Source organism: Haliotis asinina, chromosome 10 (assembly GCF_037392515.1).
Source record: "Haliotis asinina isolate JCU_RB_2024 chromosome 10, JCU_Hal_asi_v2, whole genome shotgun sequence".
Taxonomy (NCBI): domain Eukaryota; kingdom Metazoa; phylum Mollusca; class Gastropoda; order Lepetellida; family Haliotidae; genus Haliotis; species Haliotis asinina.
Window position 1 is genome coordinate 43641095 of NC_090289.1, and position 19542 is coordinate 43660636.

General features: G+C 41.2%; 2 protein-coding genes across 2 annotated transcripts; one reads left to right on the plus strand and one right to left on the minus strand.

Moving 5' to 3' along the window:
* Positions 1–820: 820 nt before the first annotated feature.
* On the plus strand, positions 821–5209 carry LOC137298552 (uncharacterized). The gene is made up of 3 exons (XM_067830854.1): positions 821–981; positions 2311–2420; positions 4462–5209. Exons 1-3 carry the CDS (start codon positions 821–823, stop codon positions 5202–5204), a joined length of 1014 nt encoding a protein of 337 aa, XP_067686955.1. The 3' UTR covers positions 5205–5209.
* A 4762-nt stretch (positions 5210–9971) lies between these two features.
* On the minus strand, positions 9972–17508 carry LOC137298275 (uncharacterized). The gene is made up of 3 exons (XM_067830457.1): positions 17345–17508; positions 16720–16829; positions 9972–10723 (listed from the first exon to the last, which is right to left on the minus strand). The coding sequence occupies exons 1-3, from the start codon at positions 17506–17508 to the stop codon at positions 9978–9980; spliced, it is 1020 nt and encodes a 339-aa protein (XP_067686558.1). The 3' UTR covers positions 9972–9977.
* Between the last annotated feature and the right edge of the window lie 2034 nt (positions 17509–19542).

A 19542-nucleotide genomic window follows, 5' to 3' on the forward strand; every position in this document is an offset into this window, starting at 1 on the left:
TTATCACCTGGCCATGTCGAAGCTGAATGACAGTCAAGTGACAGACAAATTGATTTAACTTGTTCGTGACGATCCTACTGTCTGTCTCTTCGTTCACCTAATGTCATAATCCGTCATGCAGACCCTGAAGCAAATATATCCAAGAAAGCCCACGCAAGTCTAGAAAATGTGGCAATTCTTCATTTCCACAACTTCTGAAAATGAAGAAAGTCTCTGTGTTTATTGTATTAATGAGTTTAATTCACTTTTACTTTTTGTAAAATATGTACATTTCTTAGTATAGTTGTCAGCCTACGCATGTTAATGTGTCCGTGCAAAAACTAGTACATTTACAGATATTACTTCGATGTGCAACCCGTGAAGGTCCCGGGTTAGAATAGACCTTCAACAATCCACGCTTGCCATAAAAGGCGACTATGCTTGTCGTAAGAGGCGACTAACGGGATCGGGTGGTCAGACTCGCTGACTTGGTTGACACATGTGATCGGTTCCCAGTGGCGCAGATCGGTGCTCATGTTGTTGATCACTGGATTGTCTGGTCCAGGCTCGATTATTTACAAACCGCCGCCATATAGCTGGAATAATGCTGAGTGCGGCGTAAAACTAAACCCACTCACTTACACTTTGGTAGTGGTATAATGTTTACTGCATGGAACTCTGGGTAGAAGAAGGGTCGGGCATATTGTGATGAGTCATCTCCCAGTGTAACAGTATTTATGGCCCCACCGCTCGGCCTTCCTTTCAGTACCAAGGAGGCTAGGACTTTGTGCTGTTAGTTATCACAGGCATTCCTTGACCATACACTCAGTTCCTGACCGAGATGTGTTCAACAGAAGCGTCGTCTGCTCGCCGGCTCGCTCAACTGGGTCGGGTATTGAGATGCAGTGGGATGATAGATCTACATTGCCCGTGTGCAGCGCGGGAATTAAGCACGGGAAATTCGCCAGACCAGGATAGCCCCACGTCCGGGCCACTTTCAAAGTAAGTGAATTTATCTAAGAGTTGGCTCAGACGGTCTCACTTCTGCGTCGAGCGGACTAGTCATATTCAGAGTTAACTCCCTCTGATCGATACGAATAATTTTATTATATCCTTGTTGATGCTTTTGTTTGTATTTAAGCCAGAATACGGTGCGGTTTTCATGAAAAACTCATTGTGTTGAGTCTTTTAGTCTTAGCGAGTGTAGTTTATAGCTAAACCCAACGCAGCTTTAAAGTTCAACATCCTATAAACAAATGCCCAAACTGACTACCAGGGTATGTATTTAATGGTCTATATTGTTTTTTGTGAATTTTTATAGATCTATCTTGCTATTTCATCAGATATGCACATGTCGTAATTTTGTTCACCTTTTTTCTCTTTGTGGTGACAGGATCCGCTTTTTGTCAACATTCACCATAGTTACGATCCTTGGTTTGTCAGAATCCTACTCGCAGACTGCATTTATAACGAATGTGTGTATTCATGGGCTGTCCTAACATGAAGATCATAAAAATGAATGATATCCAAACATTTACATCAGTATATAAGTTATTGTAATCGATTCCAGTATTCATCTTTATGAACACCTTTTGTACAATAATATTTCCCCTAAAATGTCAATCTTCTTCAATCTTCAGTTTCCTGTAATTGCCTGTACAGAAAATGGTTATAATAAATATCTCTGAAGAGGGGTTGTATATACTCTTCAAAAAAGTAGGGGAACCTGAACTTTGAAGTATGGTAGAAAGAAAACCCATTGAGGAACGTTACAATGACATTCATCATTTCACGTTATCACCACACGCAAACACAATGCATGGGAAGCACCTGCACAACGTGAGAGCCTCCTGCACATGCATGGGGTGTCATTATGAATTTTGACGTTTTTCAGGCAGGTCGATTAATCGCTGAAGACCATTTTTTCCGACGGTTTTCTTGCATCTGTGCATGATCAGGATTTTCAGGGTCAAATCACACTCTTCTGACTGAAAATTGTAAACCTGAAATTTTCAAGTCATACAAAACGAACATCTTTGCTTTGAATGACATCCATGTAGTGATGCATTCTCAAAAGATCCATTGTTATTGTATCAGCATTGATTCCATACATATATTTCCCAGTTTTGACAATCATACATTGAAAGTACAGTTCCCCTCATTTGTGAAGAGTGAATGTTGGAAGGAATTGTCTCCGCTCCTTGTAACTGGACACCGAGCAAAAACTGAAATATTGCTGAGAGCGGCAAAGAACTAAACGCACCTGCACACTATGTGTCTGGATTCGGTTTGTGAACCATAATAATCCGTTTTACTTGAATCATTTTCTAGCCGCTACATTGCTCACCTGAATAACCTGTACCGCCTGACAGTTGACGAGACGGAGAAGAGCGCTGTGATCCACACACCAGGCTTGTCGTATGAAGCCATCGACAGAGATGGTAATTATGTTTTAATAAATATTTTTTTGTAAACATTGCGAAATATGTTCGTACAACCATAAATATGGTCGTTTGGTAATAGTTTCGTTTCCTATGGATACAAGGTGGTTGGGTGGTTAAAGCTCTTGCTTGCAACGCCAAACAACCGAGGTTGATTTCAACATGAGTACTATTTGTAAAGCGCATTTCTGCTGTACCCCGCCGACCCGTGAAGGTCCCGGGGTAGAATAGGCCTTCAGCAACCCATGCTTGCCATAAAAGGCGACTCAGCTTGTCGTAAGAGGCGACTAACGGGATCGGGTGGTCAGGCTCGCTGACTTGGTGGACGCGTGTCATCGGTTCCCAATTGCGCAGATCGATGCTCATGTTGTTGATCACTGGATTGTCTGGTCCAGACTCGATTATTTACAGACCGCCGCCATATAGCTGTAATATTGCTGAGTGCGGCGTAAAACTAAACTCACTCACTCACTGTACCCCGCCTTGTTATTTGGGGAATATTGCTAACTGCGGGATAAAACTAAACTCAGTGAGCTAATACGACGTTAAATAAAGCAAAGGCAGGTCACACTACCCCCTCCAACCGCCCTCACACACGCACGCACACACACCGTCAGCCTCCAGCAACTACAACCACTGTGACTATAACCTTCCAGCACCTAAGAGGCAGCTTGGGTTATCCAGTGTAATGGTAATCAGATCCTGATTAGAGCGTCCAGTGAGCAACTAGTCAGATGGATACTAGGCGCTATATAAGTGAATTATTATCATTATCACTACTAACTTATACATTACATATTCCACATTATCATTTTTCTTCTTTTTGGTAGTGATGGTGGTGTTTCGTTTGTTTGCCAAACTTGCAACGTGAAATGCCGTACGTATGGGATAGTTCTGTGGATATGCACATTATTTATCCTTAATGTAAACGACGTATCGGTGTAGCTGCTAACGGGGTCTTCCCACTTCCCACCACCTATTGTTTTAGGTCTCGGTTCAGTGAAGCCAGATAATCTCTGATACAAACATGTGCACTGATATTTTGCCCCCTATGAAATTTTGCTCAGGTCTCTGTATAAAGAAGTAACTATATAAAATGTTGTTATCCATGCATTTATTCACATTCATATCAGTCATTCAGCAATGGTTGTGGCAAATGGTTATGTTGATCTCAATGCGATGTCATAATGCCACCTTTGGTGTTCAGAGTGGCACTACATGTCTTCTGGAAGCAGTTCCAGTGGATTGATGTACCTCGTCTTCTTTTTACTGTGAACTTAAACCCTTGTAATACTAAGTAGTGACCACCTCTGCCATTTGGAATAAAGCTGATATTTACTTGCTGGTTAGCCATAGTGACTGACCTGAGTATGGATGGATACACCATTTTATACTAAATCACAAGTAGTGTTCACTTTGTTGTGTAATAAAATACAATGATTCACTTTGTTGTAATAATAACTAAATAACTTACACTCAATGATGAGAATTCACGTCACCTGTGATCATGAGTTCATCGTGATAACAGTTCACTAATTAGTACCCCCTTGCCCATCAGGAACAGATATCACAGGCAAAAAAGTGAACACCCACTAACCCATGCTAATCTTTACTAATCCCAAATAATAACAGTTTTGGGTTTTTTTGTTTGTTTGTTTTTTGTTGTATTTTTGTTTGTTTGTTTGGGTTTTTTGCGTGTGTTTTTTTTTTGTTTGGTTGGTTGGTTTTTGTTTTGTTGTTTGTTTGTTTCATTTTTGTTTGTTTTTTTTACTGAAATAAACTGCTACTATTAAAAAAATAATAATAAAATAATTGGTGGTAGGTAACCGGGAATGGGCCCTGCTAACACCCTTAACAAGCATGTGATGTACAATACGACAGACAAAGATTATATATACATTGTACTGCCTGTTGGTTAATGTTTACACGATTGATGGGGTTGGTGGACAAAGTGTGATCGAAAGATGATTATAGTGCCAACTGTTGGCGCATTATTACATCCTTGTTGTTTTGATATATTGGAGTTACGTTTGTTTTGCAGGAAACCCCACAATGGCCAGTGTTTTGAGATTTGTTACAACAGCAAGAATATTTGCCACAAACCACCCTCTTGATGACTCTGGAAGGACGATGTTCGACTTTGACCAACTCTTCTCAGACTCAATGTCATTTGTGGCTTCGACAGAGGTCATATCCGAAAAGGCCGTGTACGACACGTCTGTACCCAAGAGCCCTTTAGATGTTTTCTATCAACTCGGGTATGTGGGCAAGTCTTCCCTCAGTACTGTAGCGTCCATCGTTGTTCCCTCAACCGGAAAGACCATCCTCAGAAACATCAATCAATTTGTTGTAGTGCATAAAACAAGCAGACGACCAAAACCACTTCCGGAATGGTGGCGGGAGAAATATGGCGGAATCGCCATCTTGAAAGAACCACTGATCATTCCAAGATTGCAAAGACCAACTGACGCTGTGCAGTACCGTATCAACGTTGCTTGGATTAACACTGACAATTACAAGCATACTAACTACACTGTCTATGTCGACTACTGCATCAACGCTTTGCATTACGCCATAGAGAAAGGTTGTATGGGATCCATTACCAAGGATGTGGTAAAACGTGGCATCAAGTCCTCGAGGAACACTTATATCGGGGAGAGTTTAGAGAACGATGAACTGACTATTTGGGTGTGGGCATCGGAGCAAGACGACAGAACTGTCCATTTCGACATTCAGAAATTGGACCAGTCCGTTTCCCAAAGCACGTTTGTTTATCATGATTAATAATGATGGTGTGTCCATCGCATTTACATGGTTTATGGTTTTAATCGATAACGACAGATATATGTTACAGTCAATGTCTTCAATCATGCAGTGTGTACAATGACTAAAATAACCAGTCAACGTGTACATTACCTGATTCACTCAGTCATTAGTAACATTGTCTAAATTTCCAGGCATTGTGTACATTGTCTGATTAATTAACCCAATTATTCTACAGATTGACTGATTGTTGAACAGGGATTATTGAGAAGTCAACATTAGCACTGGTGTCGTTCTGTGATCACCGAGCCCTCTTTTAATAAGATTAATCCAATTATCCTTAAAGCAAAAGCTTTCATAGAAATGATTCTTCATTAGAGCATAGGCATTTTCTTACTGGACCTGACACTCATTCTTGTTAACATCATGGAATCTGCATTTCGTGAACAAGATGCACAATATTTTCAGAAATATTAGAAATTATTTCTTTCAGTTCGAATAACTTTTCACAGGAAACATAAGTCGTCCTAGAGACTCCGGGACAGAGTCTAACGCCTTGGTGGTGGACAGAATCTATTTCTTCAAGATTACTTTTGCAGTCTCCACCGAATACGATGGAGCCGTAATCCAGTTTAGAGCGAACCATTTATTATATAACGCGCAAATAGTGATGTAATCACGAATGGGTTCAAGCCAACCTCATTATAACACGCATATCGTCCAGGGTCTCCTTCCACGAAGCAACCTTTACTAAGGCACTAAGGTTCCCTTACTGACTTACGATCACCTTAGTGGTTATGATGCCCAGGGTGTAGAAAGCGATCTTAGTGCTGAAGTGACTGTGGCTCCCTTACATTAACATAGACTTGGTGCTAAGGTTGTTTTGTAAAACGGCACCGTTGACTTCCTTTCACAAAATATTAAGGTGATCGTAAGTCACTAAGGTAACCTTAGTGCAAGAATGGGAGTTATGGTTAACTTAGTCTAAGTTGCTTCATAAAGAGAACCCCTGAACATTTGTTGGCGTTACATGTACATGAACGTCCGTTTACGACAAGAATCGAGTTCACGTTTTAGTGTTCCGTTCCTTTCGTCACGACTTGCACCTTTCCGTAACATCCAAGAAGACGCATCATTCGTCACCGCTCGCTCCTTTCCGTCGCTATTCGGCTTGTCCCAGAATAACACGAGTTGGTCAGGAACGGCTCCGTTCGACAAAAGTGTTTGGGCACAGCCAGTCTCGTCTCAGAAACTGCCAATGTGACGATAACACCATGAAGACATAGATATCGTGTGCAAAGTAGGGTCTGTATCATTGTGTTCAGTGAGCTATTTTGTCAACTTCGAACACATTCCTAAACACACCTTGTCTGACCCAACATGTGTGCTGTTACGTCACGTCTGTTGGGGGGATCCGTCGGGAAATACCACTGCGATGCGATCTCTGAGAGATGAGTGAGTTTAGTTTCACCCCACTGTTAGTAAATATCACAGCGGGGACACCAGAATGGGTTTCACTCATAGTACCCATGAAGGGAATGGAACGTTTTAACCATAGACTACCCCACCGCCCCTCCTGGAGATAAGATTATACAGATTATACGTCATAAAACAACTGTCTGAATGAATGAATGAATGAATCTCTTTATTTCCTCCAGATAGGTCCGAATGTCCTCAATACATTTAGGGTTATGTAAATACATGTATGTAGCTAAGTAACAGAATACTCAATAAACATAGACACAAACACTCACATATACATGTACATAAACAGACTATGGGAATAGTTCCCCAAATATACACAGGTTATCAACAGTCAGGTATCGGTTATATTAATAAAACAATTGATTGAGGATATATTTTAGTTCATACAAATACTTTGAGAATTCTATAATAGTATCCAGTATCATTGTTATTGGCCCTAAGATAGAAAGCCAGCATGTCATGCTCTTCCATCATGTCTATTTTGCCATGCATTTCAACATCAAGATTATCGATGAACGTTGAGATGAATACATCTCTCTCTGAAAGTAGATATTCACAGTATAGGATAGCGTGGTGCAAGATATCATTAGCAAAGGTATCACAGCTTTTACCTTCTTTTGATATTTTGCTTCTAGATCCAATCCTTATTATATACAGCAGTTCTTCTCTCAGTTCTGGTTATAGCAATGTCATGCTGTATAACATGAGGTGGACGTGCTGTATGGATTCTAGAATATCGAGACAGGTGAGCTCTGCATGCTAACGTATATTCCCATGTTTCTTCCTCTTGGTTGCATTTTACATTTACTACAATCTTTACTCATTTTTCGCCGGCTATTCTCCTGTGTAGATTCAGTGAAATACCCGATCAAGTAGTTTACATTCCTTAGCTGTTGATAGCAACACTCCACATAAACTTCCTAAGTTTGTAAAAGTAACATAATCTGGGAATGCCCACGACATTTTCTATTATGCAAACGATGAAGTATCATCCAAATAAAGGTTTATTGTCTTACATCATTTTATTCGAATGAACATGCCTCGTTTCACACCAGAGCAGAGGGTGAGAGCAATCGGTATGTTATAGATGGCACTAGAACATATGGTAAGGACCATGGGATTCTGCAAATCCGTCGGAAGACTTGTCACACGTCTACGACTGGTCTATCTCACAGTCCCTGAACATTACATGTATTTTGTCTAATGTCAAGCCTTCTTAGCAGTGCTAGAGCCTTAAATGAAGCAAGTCTGGATTTCCTCAGGTTCTGAATCTCTGGTCTCCCTGGATCTCCTCTTCAATTAAAATGGGTTTGTTTGTTACTAGCAAAATTATATATATACTCATGGAAACATTTAAGGGAACGGATGTTTCTTAAGGCAATTCAAAATTTCTGTTTACTAACTTCAGCCCCGTGTATTATCGTTTTCGTGAAGAGCAGTTCACTCAAACTCTCCATACTGCTGTCCATGCACATGCACTACATGCTCCTAAAGTTACATGCACTTAGATTTACACGTTACATGTATGTGCACTGTCAAACACAACGGTTAAAAACATTGTTAACATGGCACAGAAATGGGAGGCAATCGACATGGTTAATGGTGGAAACTCATTACGACAGGTTGCAACAACTTTTCACAAGTCTGTTAGCGTGATATCCAGACTTTGGAATCTCTATAGAGAGACTGGTGACGTCAAAAATGAGGCGTGGTCGGGGACGGAAAAAGAAAACCACCCCACGGGATGACCGGACCCTACGCCTTCTTGCTCTGCGAGACAGGTTCAAATCCTCCTCCAAAATCAATACCGAATTCAGACGAAGAACAAACGTCAGAATTTGGTCACGTACTGTGCGTAATCGTCTTAAATCGGCTCGTCTAACGGCTGGGGAAGGTCACAGTGAACGCACCATCAAACAGCATGATCGTTATGGAGGGGGCTCTGTTATGGTGTGGGGCGGCTTTACCTTTGACCACAAAACAGATCTTGTGCGTGTTGATGGCAGGATAACAGGTGTACGATATCGTGACGAGATCTTGAACCCGATTGTGATCCCCTTTGCGCGTACAGCAGGTCGAATGTTCGAGTTCCAGTATGACAATGCCCGACCTCACATCGCTCATGTTTGTCGGGACAGACTGAGGGCTGCAGGTGTTCGGGTGTTGCAATGGCTGTCTAAAAGTCTTAACCCCATCGAACATCTTTGGGATGTTCTTGGCCACAATGTTAGGTACAGACCTGTTCAACCCAACAATTTGGATGAACTTTTCGTGGCTCTCCAGGACGAATGGCGTAGAATTCCGATTGGCACCATCCGTACACTCATTCGCAGCATGCCACGACGATGCCAAGCAGTTCTTCAGAGACATGGGGACACACCCGATATTGATTTTCATCACTTGACATAAGCCTTTTCATCTGTATGAACTTTTCTCTTACTGTTTCAAAGAATAACAGTCACAGCTATTTCATGCGTTCCCTTAATTTTTTCCATGGGTATATCTTCAGAGACTAAGCCTTAGTCTAGTCTACGATAGACTGCCAGTACCGCAGACAGACCAGCGAGTGGTATACTGAAGGTAACTACCAAAAATGAGGACCAGTATTTACGGCTGTTTCGCTAGAGAAACCGATACGTCACTGTGACGTCATCAAAAGCCAACAGCATTGGGCATTAAGTCCGCACACACAGACTGTGGCCAGAAGACTCTGCATTCACGTGCATTCTTCGTGCCAATCAACCATTCAGGGACATGACGCTGACGTGTCAACGCCGACGTGCCAACGCCGACGTGCCAGACCGAAATGAGCCATGACTGTGCGACACTGGCAGCAACGAAACGCAAGTTCCAGCTGTTCAAGATCTGTCCCCAATTGAGTCCCTGCGGTGGGAATAGCTGCAATGCAAAAGGAATGGCGTTGGATCCTTAATCAACACGTCAGCAGACTCACCTACTCGGGGCCGGGTTCGGGACTGTATCACTGCTTGTGGTGGCCACTTCCGGTACTGAACAATATGTGCTGCTCAGAATGTTGTAAAGGCTCTCAGTCGATTCTGCTTTGGTGATCGAATACTGGATAATGCACCCCTGTGTCATTCATGTGATATCAGATCACGAGCTGCATCGTTTTACTTCTTGTTATCCATTAAATACTGTTGCTGAATGAACTGAATTACAATAAAACATAAAATGTTACCATATTTTGTTTTAAACCAAAAACATATTTGGTAGCGATTCTTTAGGACGCTAGTTTATCTTCATCAATTCAAACCATCAACCATGCAAAATACGATTGCTAAAACATCATTATTCATCGTGATACACAAACGTGCTCTGGAAAATAGACTGGTCCAATTTCTGAACATCAAAATGAGCAGTTCTGTCATCCTGCTCTGATGCCCACACCCAAATAGTCAGTTCATCGTTCTCTAAACTCTCCCCAATGTAAGTGTTCCTCATGGACTTGATACCACATTTGACCACATCCTTGGTAACGGCTCCCATACAACCTTTCTCTATGGCATAATGCAAAGCGTTGACGCAGTAGTGGACATAGACAGTGTGGTTCGTATGTTTGTAATCGTCAGTGGCAAACCAAACTACATTCACGCGATACTGCATAGCTTCAGTTGGTCTTTGCAATCTTGGAATGATCAGTGGGTCTTTCAAGATGGCGATTCCGCCATATTTCTCCCGCCACCATTCCGGAAGTGGTTTTGGTCGTCTGCTTGTTTTATGCACTACAACAAATTGATTGATGTTTCTGAGGATGGTCTTTCCGGTTGAGGGAACAACGATGGACGCTACAGTACTGAAGGAAGACTTGCCCACATACCCGAGTTGATATAAAACATCTAAAGGGCTCTTGGGTACAGACGTGTCGTACATGCCCTTTTCGGATATGACCTCTGACGAAACCACAAATGACATTGAGTCTGAGAAGAGTTGGTCGAAGTCGAACATCGTCCTTCCAGTGTCGTCAAGAGGGCGGTTTATCGCAAATGTTGTTGCTGTTGAAGCAAATTTCAAAACACTGGCCATTGTGGGGTTTCCTGCAAAACAATGTTCATGCTTTAATGTATCATAAACCGGCAGCGGTGTAATAATGTGCCGACAGTTTGCATCCTTCACATTTTGTCTGTCAGTCTTATCAGTTGTGTGAACATCAATCAACCAACTGTACAAACTATACAAGTGTAGATATGTAAGCCTTTTGTGAAGTATTGTACATCACTTGTTTGATAATGGAGTACCTACATGGAAACGTGGTTTCCATTAAAAAAGATGTAAAAAGTTGTCTATCCATAAAACTAACCACGTTGTGCACATCCATTGTATAAAATTGCAATTTTGTCAAACAACACTAAAAATGACAATCTGGAACGTGTAATACATGCTTTATTAGAAGTTGTACCTGTTGGAGGCAGACGTTGTTGGGAGCATGTAGTCATGCGGAGATTGGGCTCGCGAAATCTGGAGGTTTAGAAGACAGGCGTTGTGGGGAGCATGTAGCCATGGGGAGATTTGGTTCGTGGAAATCTGGAGTTTTCTGGAGACTGACGTTGTGGGGAACATGTAGTCATGGAGAGATTTGGCTCGTGGAAATCTGGATTATGGGTGGCTAACTTTAGGGGGAGCATGTGGGCATGCGGAGATTGGGCTCGCGAAATCTGGAGGTTTGGAAGGCTGGCGTTGTGGGGAACATGTAGTCATGGGGAGATTTGGCTCGTGATAATCTGGAGTTTTCTGGAGACTGACGTTGTGGGGAACATGTAGGCATGGGGAGATTGGAGTTGTGACAGGTTGGAGATGTGAAAGTGTGGCGATGAACTGTCTTTGATTTTATGTAAAGTTGTGTTAGCACAGTAAGTGAATGAATTAGCGTGTTTACGAGTCTTTTAGCAATATTACACCACTATCACGACGGGAACTCGAGAAATGGCCTCACACATTGTACCCATGTGGGGAATTGAACCCTGGTCATCGGCCTGGCGAGTGAACGCTTTTCAGAAACGAGGCGCTGAGAGGAGCTCTGCCACACAGTTTCCATCTGTATGCCATTCGAAGAAGTGAGTTTTCAAGCTGGAGTCGCTGAGAGTCACATTGTATTTTATTGTTTTATTTTATTGTTTTACTTTTTATTATGAGTCCCTTTAAAGGCAACTGGATCCAAGGAACAAGTTTGTGTTGGGCTTTGTAAGATTGCATTCTTTGTTTCTAACCCAGTATAAGAAAACCAAGATTTATGAGAAACAACAGCCATATGAACACAGTTCTCATCCTATATTTTTCACCCATGCCCATCGCCACCTCAACAACCTACTGGCCTCTCGTTTGCATTCCTCTGTTTATACGATATCAATGTATTCTTTACACCATCATTACCATGTTGTTTGAATGCATCACTTCCCTCATCATAGTGTTGTTTTAGTGTATCAGTGGCCTTAAATTCTATCAAGTTTACCATGTTGTTTTCGTACATTGCTAGCCTCATAGTTGCATTAGATATTTATTCCTCAACGTCCTTAAACGTTTTCTTTGTAGTAGTGACCCGTGAAGGTCCCGAGGTAGAATAGGCCTTCAGCAACCCATGCTTGCCATAAAAGGCGAATATGCGTGTCGCAAGAGGCGACTAACGGGATCGGGTGGTCAGGCTCGCTGACTTGGTTGACACGTCATCGGTTCCCAATTCCGCAGATCGATGCTCATGTTGCTGATCACTGGGTTGTCTGGTCCAGACTTGATTATTTACAGACCGCCGCCATATAGCTGAAATATTGCTGTGTGCGGCGTAAAACTAAACCCACGCACTTTGTAGTAGTAGTAGTGGTGGTGGTGGTGGTGGTAGTAGTAGTAGTAGTAGTAGTAGTAGTAGTAGTAGTAGTAGTAGTAGTAGTAGTAGTAGTAGTAATGGGTGTGTATTCCTTATTACTCCCTACCATTCACCTGATGGAGCAACCTTACGTCCCGAAACGTCGTGTTATTCATATTAAAGAAGTTGACATCCATAATTATTGCTTTTCTTATGACTTCTAAATGTCCTTCAAAAAATTTTCTAACTCCGTAGTTGGTCGAAATCTATTAGATGACCGACTGGATTTTGCACTTCAGAATCGAGGTCATATGAATGCTCACGTGTCCCACCTAGGTTTTGGACAAAGTCTCAACTTTCTGTGTAAAATGGTCAGAGAAGCTGTTGGCAAAAGTTACACCTGAGCTACCAGTAGGACGAGCCTTTGATAATTGTTTGCCCGTAAATGTGTTCAAGACATCAAAGATCTCCTATTGTTTTTTCCGTATCGTATCAGATTACTTTTGTAAAGCTGCCAGTGAAATAGAACCATGATCAAGCAAACATATTTATGGTTGTATACCATCCCAAGAAAGTAGGCCTGGGTATATTGATTTACAATATTGATAATATGCCAATGAGGAAACAGATGATGAAGAGAAATCAAGGGAAAATGAGACACTTATTCCATTCCTTTGGAAATCTGTATAGATATATTACGTTGTCTCATATTGTCTCCTACTTCTTTTTAATGGTATACTACTCTAGAAACCAGATCCCCCAAATGGTGAAAATGTGATGGAGTTCAAGCGACCGAATTAGATATGATTTAACTTAGATCTGAAGCTAGTTGTCATAAGCTATCGAGCTTGCAATGGCCCTTTAAAGGTGCCACATATTATTTCAGCTGTGGAGATAACGAAGAGAAATCAAGGGAAAATGAGACACTTATTCCATTCCTTTGGAAATCTGTATAGATATATTACGTTGTCTCACATTGTCTCCTACTTCTTTTTAATGGTATACTACTCTAGAAACCAGATCCCTCAAATGGTGAAAATGTGATGGAGTTCAAGCGACCGAATTAGATATGATTTAACTTAGATCTGAAGCTAGTTGTCATAAGCTATCGAGCTTGCAATGGCCCTTTAAAGGTGCCACATATTATTTCAGCTGTGGAGATATTTTAACAGGTAACTTAATCGTTTAATTCTGGTTTGGACTGACCGATTTTCATCAAAGTAGTTTTTTTTTCTCTTTCTTTTTTTTATTTTTTATTTATTTATTTATTTTTTTTTTTTTTTTTTTGGAACACTCAGATCCTGATTTGAATTGGGGAGTTGTGGAGAATAACATTTATGTGCTCATCGCAAAAATATGTTGCTAAAATTAAAGGTCAATTTTAATTATAGAAAGTGCATTTCATGTGAAACACTTCAATTAAATTTCAAACATTAAGATAATTTTACTAAATTAAATATTACGCTCTTCTAATTAATCCATATCATTCGAAGATCGTATGTACGTTTGGTTGGCACTGTGTGCATCAAAAAGCATTGCAAGAGATAAAACAGTTTGATTATCTCAGCTCTATGTTTTACAAAGCATCAACTGTACCACTGGTGCCAGTGCTACCGCTGGACTATCACCCGTTTATTGTTAGTCTGACAGAAAGAAGAACTCAGGTGATATCAGAAGGAGATACTGATGGATGTCATTATTGTCTACGGTTATGTCACTTCACGTTCCAGCTGCACTGCACTCCACTGCTGTGAAACCCTTAAAGCTGATTGATAATAATATACTCATGGAAAATTTTAAGGGAACGTATGAAATAGCTGTGACTTTTAATCTTTGAAACAGTAAGAGAAAAGTTCATACAGATGAAAAGGCTTATGTCAAGTGATGAAAATCAATATCGGGTGTGTCCCCCGTGTCTCTGGAGAACTGCTTGGCATCGTCGTGGCATGCTGCGAATGAGTGTACGGATGGTACCAATCGGAATTCTACGCCATTCTTCCTGGAAAGCCACGAAATGTTCATCCAAATTGTTGGGTTGAACCATGTCTGTCCCTAACATTGTGGCCAAGAACATCTCAAAGATGTCCGATGGGGTTAAGATCATGCTGTTTGATGGTGCAGGCACTGTGATGTTCCCCAACGCGTCTCCAAACTCGAATTCGACCGTCAGTATGGTCTAGTGTGTACCTGCTCTCAACACTGTTTCTCACTGTTACCTGTTTCTCCATTGACGTACGGTTCTTCCTCCATTGTTCCGTGCCCACTGTAGTCTCAAGCGCTTGTGTTGCTCAGTCATGTTGACGGCGGCTTTTTAGTCCAGCCGATTTAAGACGATTGTGCACTGTACGTGAACAAATTCTGACGTTTGTTCTTCGCCTGAATTCCGTATTGATTTTGGAGGAGGATTTGTACCTGTCTCGCAGAGCAAGAAGGCGAAGGGTCCGGTCATCCCGTGGGGTGGTTTTCTTTTTCCGTCCCCGACCACACCTCATATTGACGTCACCAGTCTCTCTATAGAGATTCCAAAGTCTGGATATCACGCTAACAGACTTGTGAAAAGTTGTTGCAACCTGTCGTAATGAGCTTCCACCATTAACCACGCCAATTGCCTCCCGTTTCTGTGCCAAAGTTAAGTACTGTCTCGCCATGTTAACAATGTTTTTAACCGTTGTGTTTGACAGTGCACATACACGTCTAGTGTCTAAATGTATGTAACTGCTCATTACGAAAACGACAATACACAGCACTGAAGTTAGGAAACAGAAATTTTGAATTGCCCTAAGAAACGTACGTTTCCTTAATTTTTTCCATGAGTATATAACATCCTAACGAAAGGCTTGTAGGTGTCGTTAGGTAATTATAATGTGCACATTATTTACAATGTTAAATATTGGTACTTGTTTGGGTTGTTTTTTTTTACACCGTTTTTAATAAAAATCGAGAAATCCGTTTATATTTAATTAGCCCCGTTGAGCTCGGAGATTCAGAACCCGTGAGAGTTCAGACTGGCTTTGTTTTGGACTATTGCATCGCAGAAAGACTTGGGCGGAGAGCATGTGACAAGACTATAGGCATGTCTAAGGTCCCAACGATACAGAGCGAATGAGGTGGAAAACGTCTTCTAGAAATATTAGCATTCGTGCTGGAAAAAGATACATTGGCAAGACCCCCTTCATTTAAAACACGCTCTGCTGATTACAGCTGGTGTCTTCATTGTGTCGGTCGAAACAATGCATTTGACTACCACTGGCTTGGTAGTGTTCATTTGAAGGTGGTATCTTCATGTTGTAGAACTGCTACATTGTTTGCGTTCGCCGGCTGATGAGGTTAGTGATTTGTGTGAGCCAATTCCATGTAACTAATGTCATTTCATTAACTCTCTGCTTCAGTGACAACATAGTCAAACGTTATACTGAAATCGGGAAATGAACGACAGTTGGTCTTTTAGTGTCCATCTGGGCGAGGTGACCCACTGCTGTCAATATTTTAAAAAAGGCATTGTATTGTTGGCGTTCATCAGCTGATGAAGAGAGTGATTCCCCTGAACTGATTCCATGATGCCTAACTATTCTCAATTCATCGTCTCACAGCTTGAAGGACAACTTAGTCATACTACATACTGAAATCGGAAACTAAAAAACAGTTCACCTTTTTGTATCCACCCAGGCGAGGAGCAAATATAGACACTTTAAGAGCAAATATAGATACGAAATGTTACGGGGGGGGGGGGGGGGGGGGGGTAGGTATAGACATCCATACCGAAACAAGAAAGAAGTTGATCCTCCATAAAGACTGGTCATTCCTAAATACAAACTACCAATTTTCGTTTCATTGTAAATGTGTTTTCATGCATACGGTGCCAACCAAACGTATATATGAACTTTCAACGATATTGTTGAATTAGGAAAACCTAATTTTGTTAAAATTACCTTTAATTTGAAAAGTTAAACGCAAATGTATCAAATGCAATTTCTGTTTAAACTGGCCTTTAACCTTATCAAAATATTTTTGCGATGAGCATATAGATATTATTGTTATCCACATGGCTATTTTATATCACGATCTGAGCATTTCAAAACAACCGGCTTTAAATCACAGCAAAACCATTCCTGATTGTATAAAGTCATATCCCATTCATTCTGTCGCCAGAGCTGCACATGTTCACCAAACTGAGGATCTGTTTCTAAACCAACATGTTTTGGAATGTTACAAAAATATTAAATATATTAAAATTACCATCTCTGTCGATGGCTTCATACGAAAAGCCTGGTGTGTGAATCACAGCGCTCCTCCCCGTCTCGTCAACTGTCAGGCGGTACAGGTTATTCAGGTGAGCAATGTAGCGGCTAGAACATTGATCCAAGTAAAACAGATTATAACGTTCCAAAACTGAATCCAGATGCATACAGAGCAAATGTGTATATTTCAGAGCCGCTTTCAGCAATGATCTTGATGTGAGGAAAGTCTATAAATACATACTTCGTTATAAATACAATCTGCGAGTAGGATTCTGACAAACCAAGGATCGTAACCATTCGGGATGTCGGCAAAAAGCGGATCCTGACACCACCAAGGGAGAAAAGATGAACAAAACTGCGATACATCAGAGCAAATAGCAAGATGGATCTAGAACGTTGAATGCACAGCCCGGTGGCCAGTTTGAACATTTGTTTAAAGAATATTAAACTATAAAGTGGGGTTTGGCTCAGCTATAAACTATACCTGCTCAAACTGAATGACGCAAAACGTAATGTATTTTTTATTATGCCAATCAACCAGAGGGAGGTAACTCTGAACACGACTTGACCGCTCGACACATAATTGATTGCGTCTGTTTCAACTTTTAGTTAAATTAACTTACTTTGAAAGTGGCCCGGTTGTGGCTCTATCCTGGTCTGGCGATTTTCCCGTGCTGAATTCCCGCTCTGCACACAAGCGATGGAGATCTATCTTCCTACAACTGCATCTCAATACCCGATCCAATTGAGCGAGCCGGCGAGCAGACGACGCATCAGTTGAACACATCTCGGCCATGAACTGAGTGTATGATCAAGGAATGTCTGCGATTACTAACAGCACAAAGTCCTAGCCTACTTGATACTAAGGGAAGGCTGAACTGAGCTAAACGTGAGCCGACATTTCTTCTACCCAGAGTTCCATGCAGCCAATATTGTGCCACTGTAACAGATGTGATTGCATTCATCAGCACTTCGGTGTTAAATTCCATCACTGTCAAGGTCTGTCCTGCGACAGGTGTATATCCAAAGAGTTAAATCCTTAGGGAGCGATGGGGTAGGCCAGTAATTCAAGCGTTCGGTCGTCATTCCGAAGATCCGGATTTGCTTCCTCACATGCGTGAAGCCCATTTCTGGTGTCCCCCTGCCGATATTGTTGGAATAAAAAATTGTGAAACCAAACTCACTCACGGAGCCTTTCCTGCAATACTCGTAGTTTATTCTTCATTCTTGTGACGCGGAATCTGAGAACACCTTTCAACATCTGTTGAACTGACAACAAATGTATTTTGTGAGGTAAACAGTAATCATGCATGTTGGCGTCAGAGAAAATGAATTCCTGATATTTGTTTGTAAGTTAGTTACTTTAGGGAGCATTTCGTGCCAATCGTCGGTGTAAATTGATTGTTCTCAAGAGACGATTACGGCTATACATAATCGAGAGACCCTGTTTTTACCGTAGTAGTCCTACTTCCGGTTAGAGAGCTCTGACATGAAAACCAAGTTCTATGGATAGTAAACTTCCTTACTGCAATGAATGCGACATTTCGGTGTGTAGATACTGACAACGGAATCAAGCCAGTGATACAAAGTGTTGAAACAAAGGAGTGTTTGCCACTATGGTATGTCTATGTCCCCCGACACAAAAAAAGAATGAATTATAGCATATTTGTTAGTTTTTATCTCTTGGTAACATAGAGGACTGCTTTTTATCAAATAGCAATATATTCTTCAGGTCGGGGTTAAAATTGTGTCATGGTGACCTTGAAAATAGGTCAAGGTCATCCGAATCGACTGGTGTCTGCGTAGTCCTCTAATGTAGGCTGTCACGAAATTTGTAGACATTTTCAACAACAGATCATGAGATATCGCGTTAAGAAGAATCGGGACGAACACTATTGGGCCATAACAGAGCTTACAAAATGGTTGCCACTATGTGCCATGAAGTGTATCTGTTGATTCAAAATGTGATTGCTTAACTCATAGGCGAAAGTGGGAGATTAATGTTCACAGGGTGCACGCCAAGGTGTTCGCCTGTCAGGAAATGTCAACAAAGGGGAATAACTCACTGTCACAGGAAGTCGTCTGTCCAACACAAGATGGGTGTCAAGGGCAAAGATTTGACAGTGTATCAAAAAGAGTTGATATTAAAACTATCCAAAAAAGGAAAACGTGGCTACAAAATAGGACCGATAACAGGGATAAAGAGGTTCACCCTCTGTAAATATTTGAAGAAAGTTAAACAAGGTGAAGATAGGGAACATCCCGAAAGAAGAGGAAAAAAGAGAAAGTCAACAGACAGGCATGTCCGCTCACTAATGAGGATTGTGAAAACAAACAGAAGGAAATCTCTGTGTAATATTTCAGCACTTTTTAATGAAAATTTTATTGCCCAGCAATCTAAAACAAGCGTCGTTTACATGAAAATGGATATTTTAGGAGGGTTGTAAAGATGAAAACAACAGTGTCTGCAGTTACCAGGTTTAAAGGACAAGCTTTTGCACGTTCTTTTCTGCACTGGAAGTGAATCAGGACAGGTAGAAAAGTATATTTTTCAGATAACACTCAAGTCGTTATAGGTAAGGACCAAAAGCTTTTTGTCTGGCGTACTAATCAGGAGAAATGGAAGCCAGGTGTCTTTGAATCTACAGTGACAGGAAGGCCCCTCAGATTAGTGTGATATTTTGGAGGTGCAGTCGTTTTGACGGTGTGGGGACACTGGTTCCATTTGATGGTCACATAAACTCTACAAATTATACATGATGTATTAGACAGCAATCTTTGGCCAGTTATTGCGAAAGTACCGCACGGAAGAGGTTATATT

Excerpts from the sequence above, each read along its gene's own strand:
- LOC137298275 (XM_067830457.1), bottom strand. The coding sequence starts at position 17,508 with ATGTGTTCAACTGATGCGTCGTCTGCTCGCCGGCTCGCTCAATTGGAT. Across the intron at positions 16,830-17,344 it reads ACAACCGGGCCACTTTCAAA|CCGCTACATTGCTCACCTGA; the intron begins GTAAGTTAATTT and ends TCAATGTTCTAG. Across the intron at positions 10,724-16,719 it reads TGAAGCCATCGACAGAGATG|GAAACCCCACAATGGCCAGT; the intron begins GTAATTTTAATA and ends ATTGTTTTGCAG.
- LOC137298552 (XM_067830854.1), top strand. The coding sequence starts at position 821 with ATGTGTTCAACAGAAGCGTCGTCTGCTCGCCGGCTCGCTCAACTGGGT. Across the intron at positions 982-2,310 it reads ACGTCCGGGCCACTTTCAAA|CCGCTACATTGCTCACCTGA; the intron begins GTAAGTGAATTT and ends ATCATTTTCTAG. Across the intron at positions 2,421-4,461 it reads TGAAGCCATCGACAGAGATG|GAAACCCCACAATGGCCAGT; the intron begins GTAATTATGTTT and ends TTTGTTTTGCAG.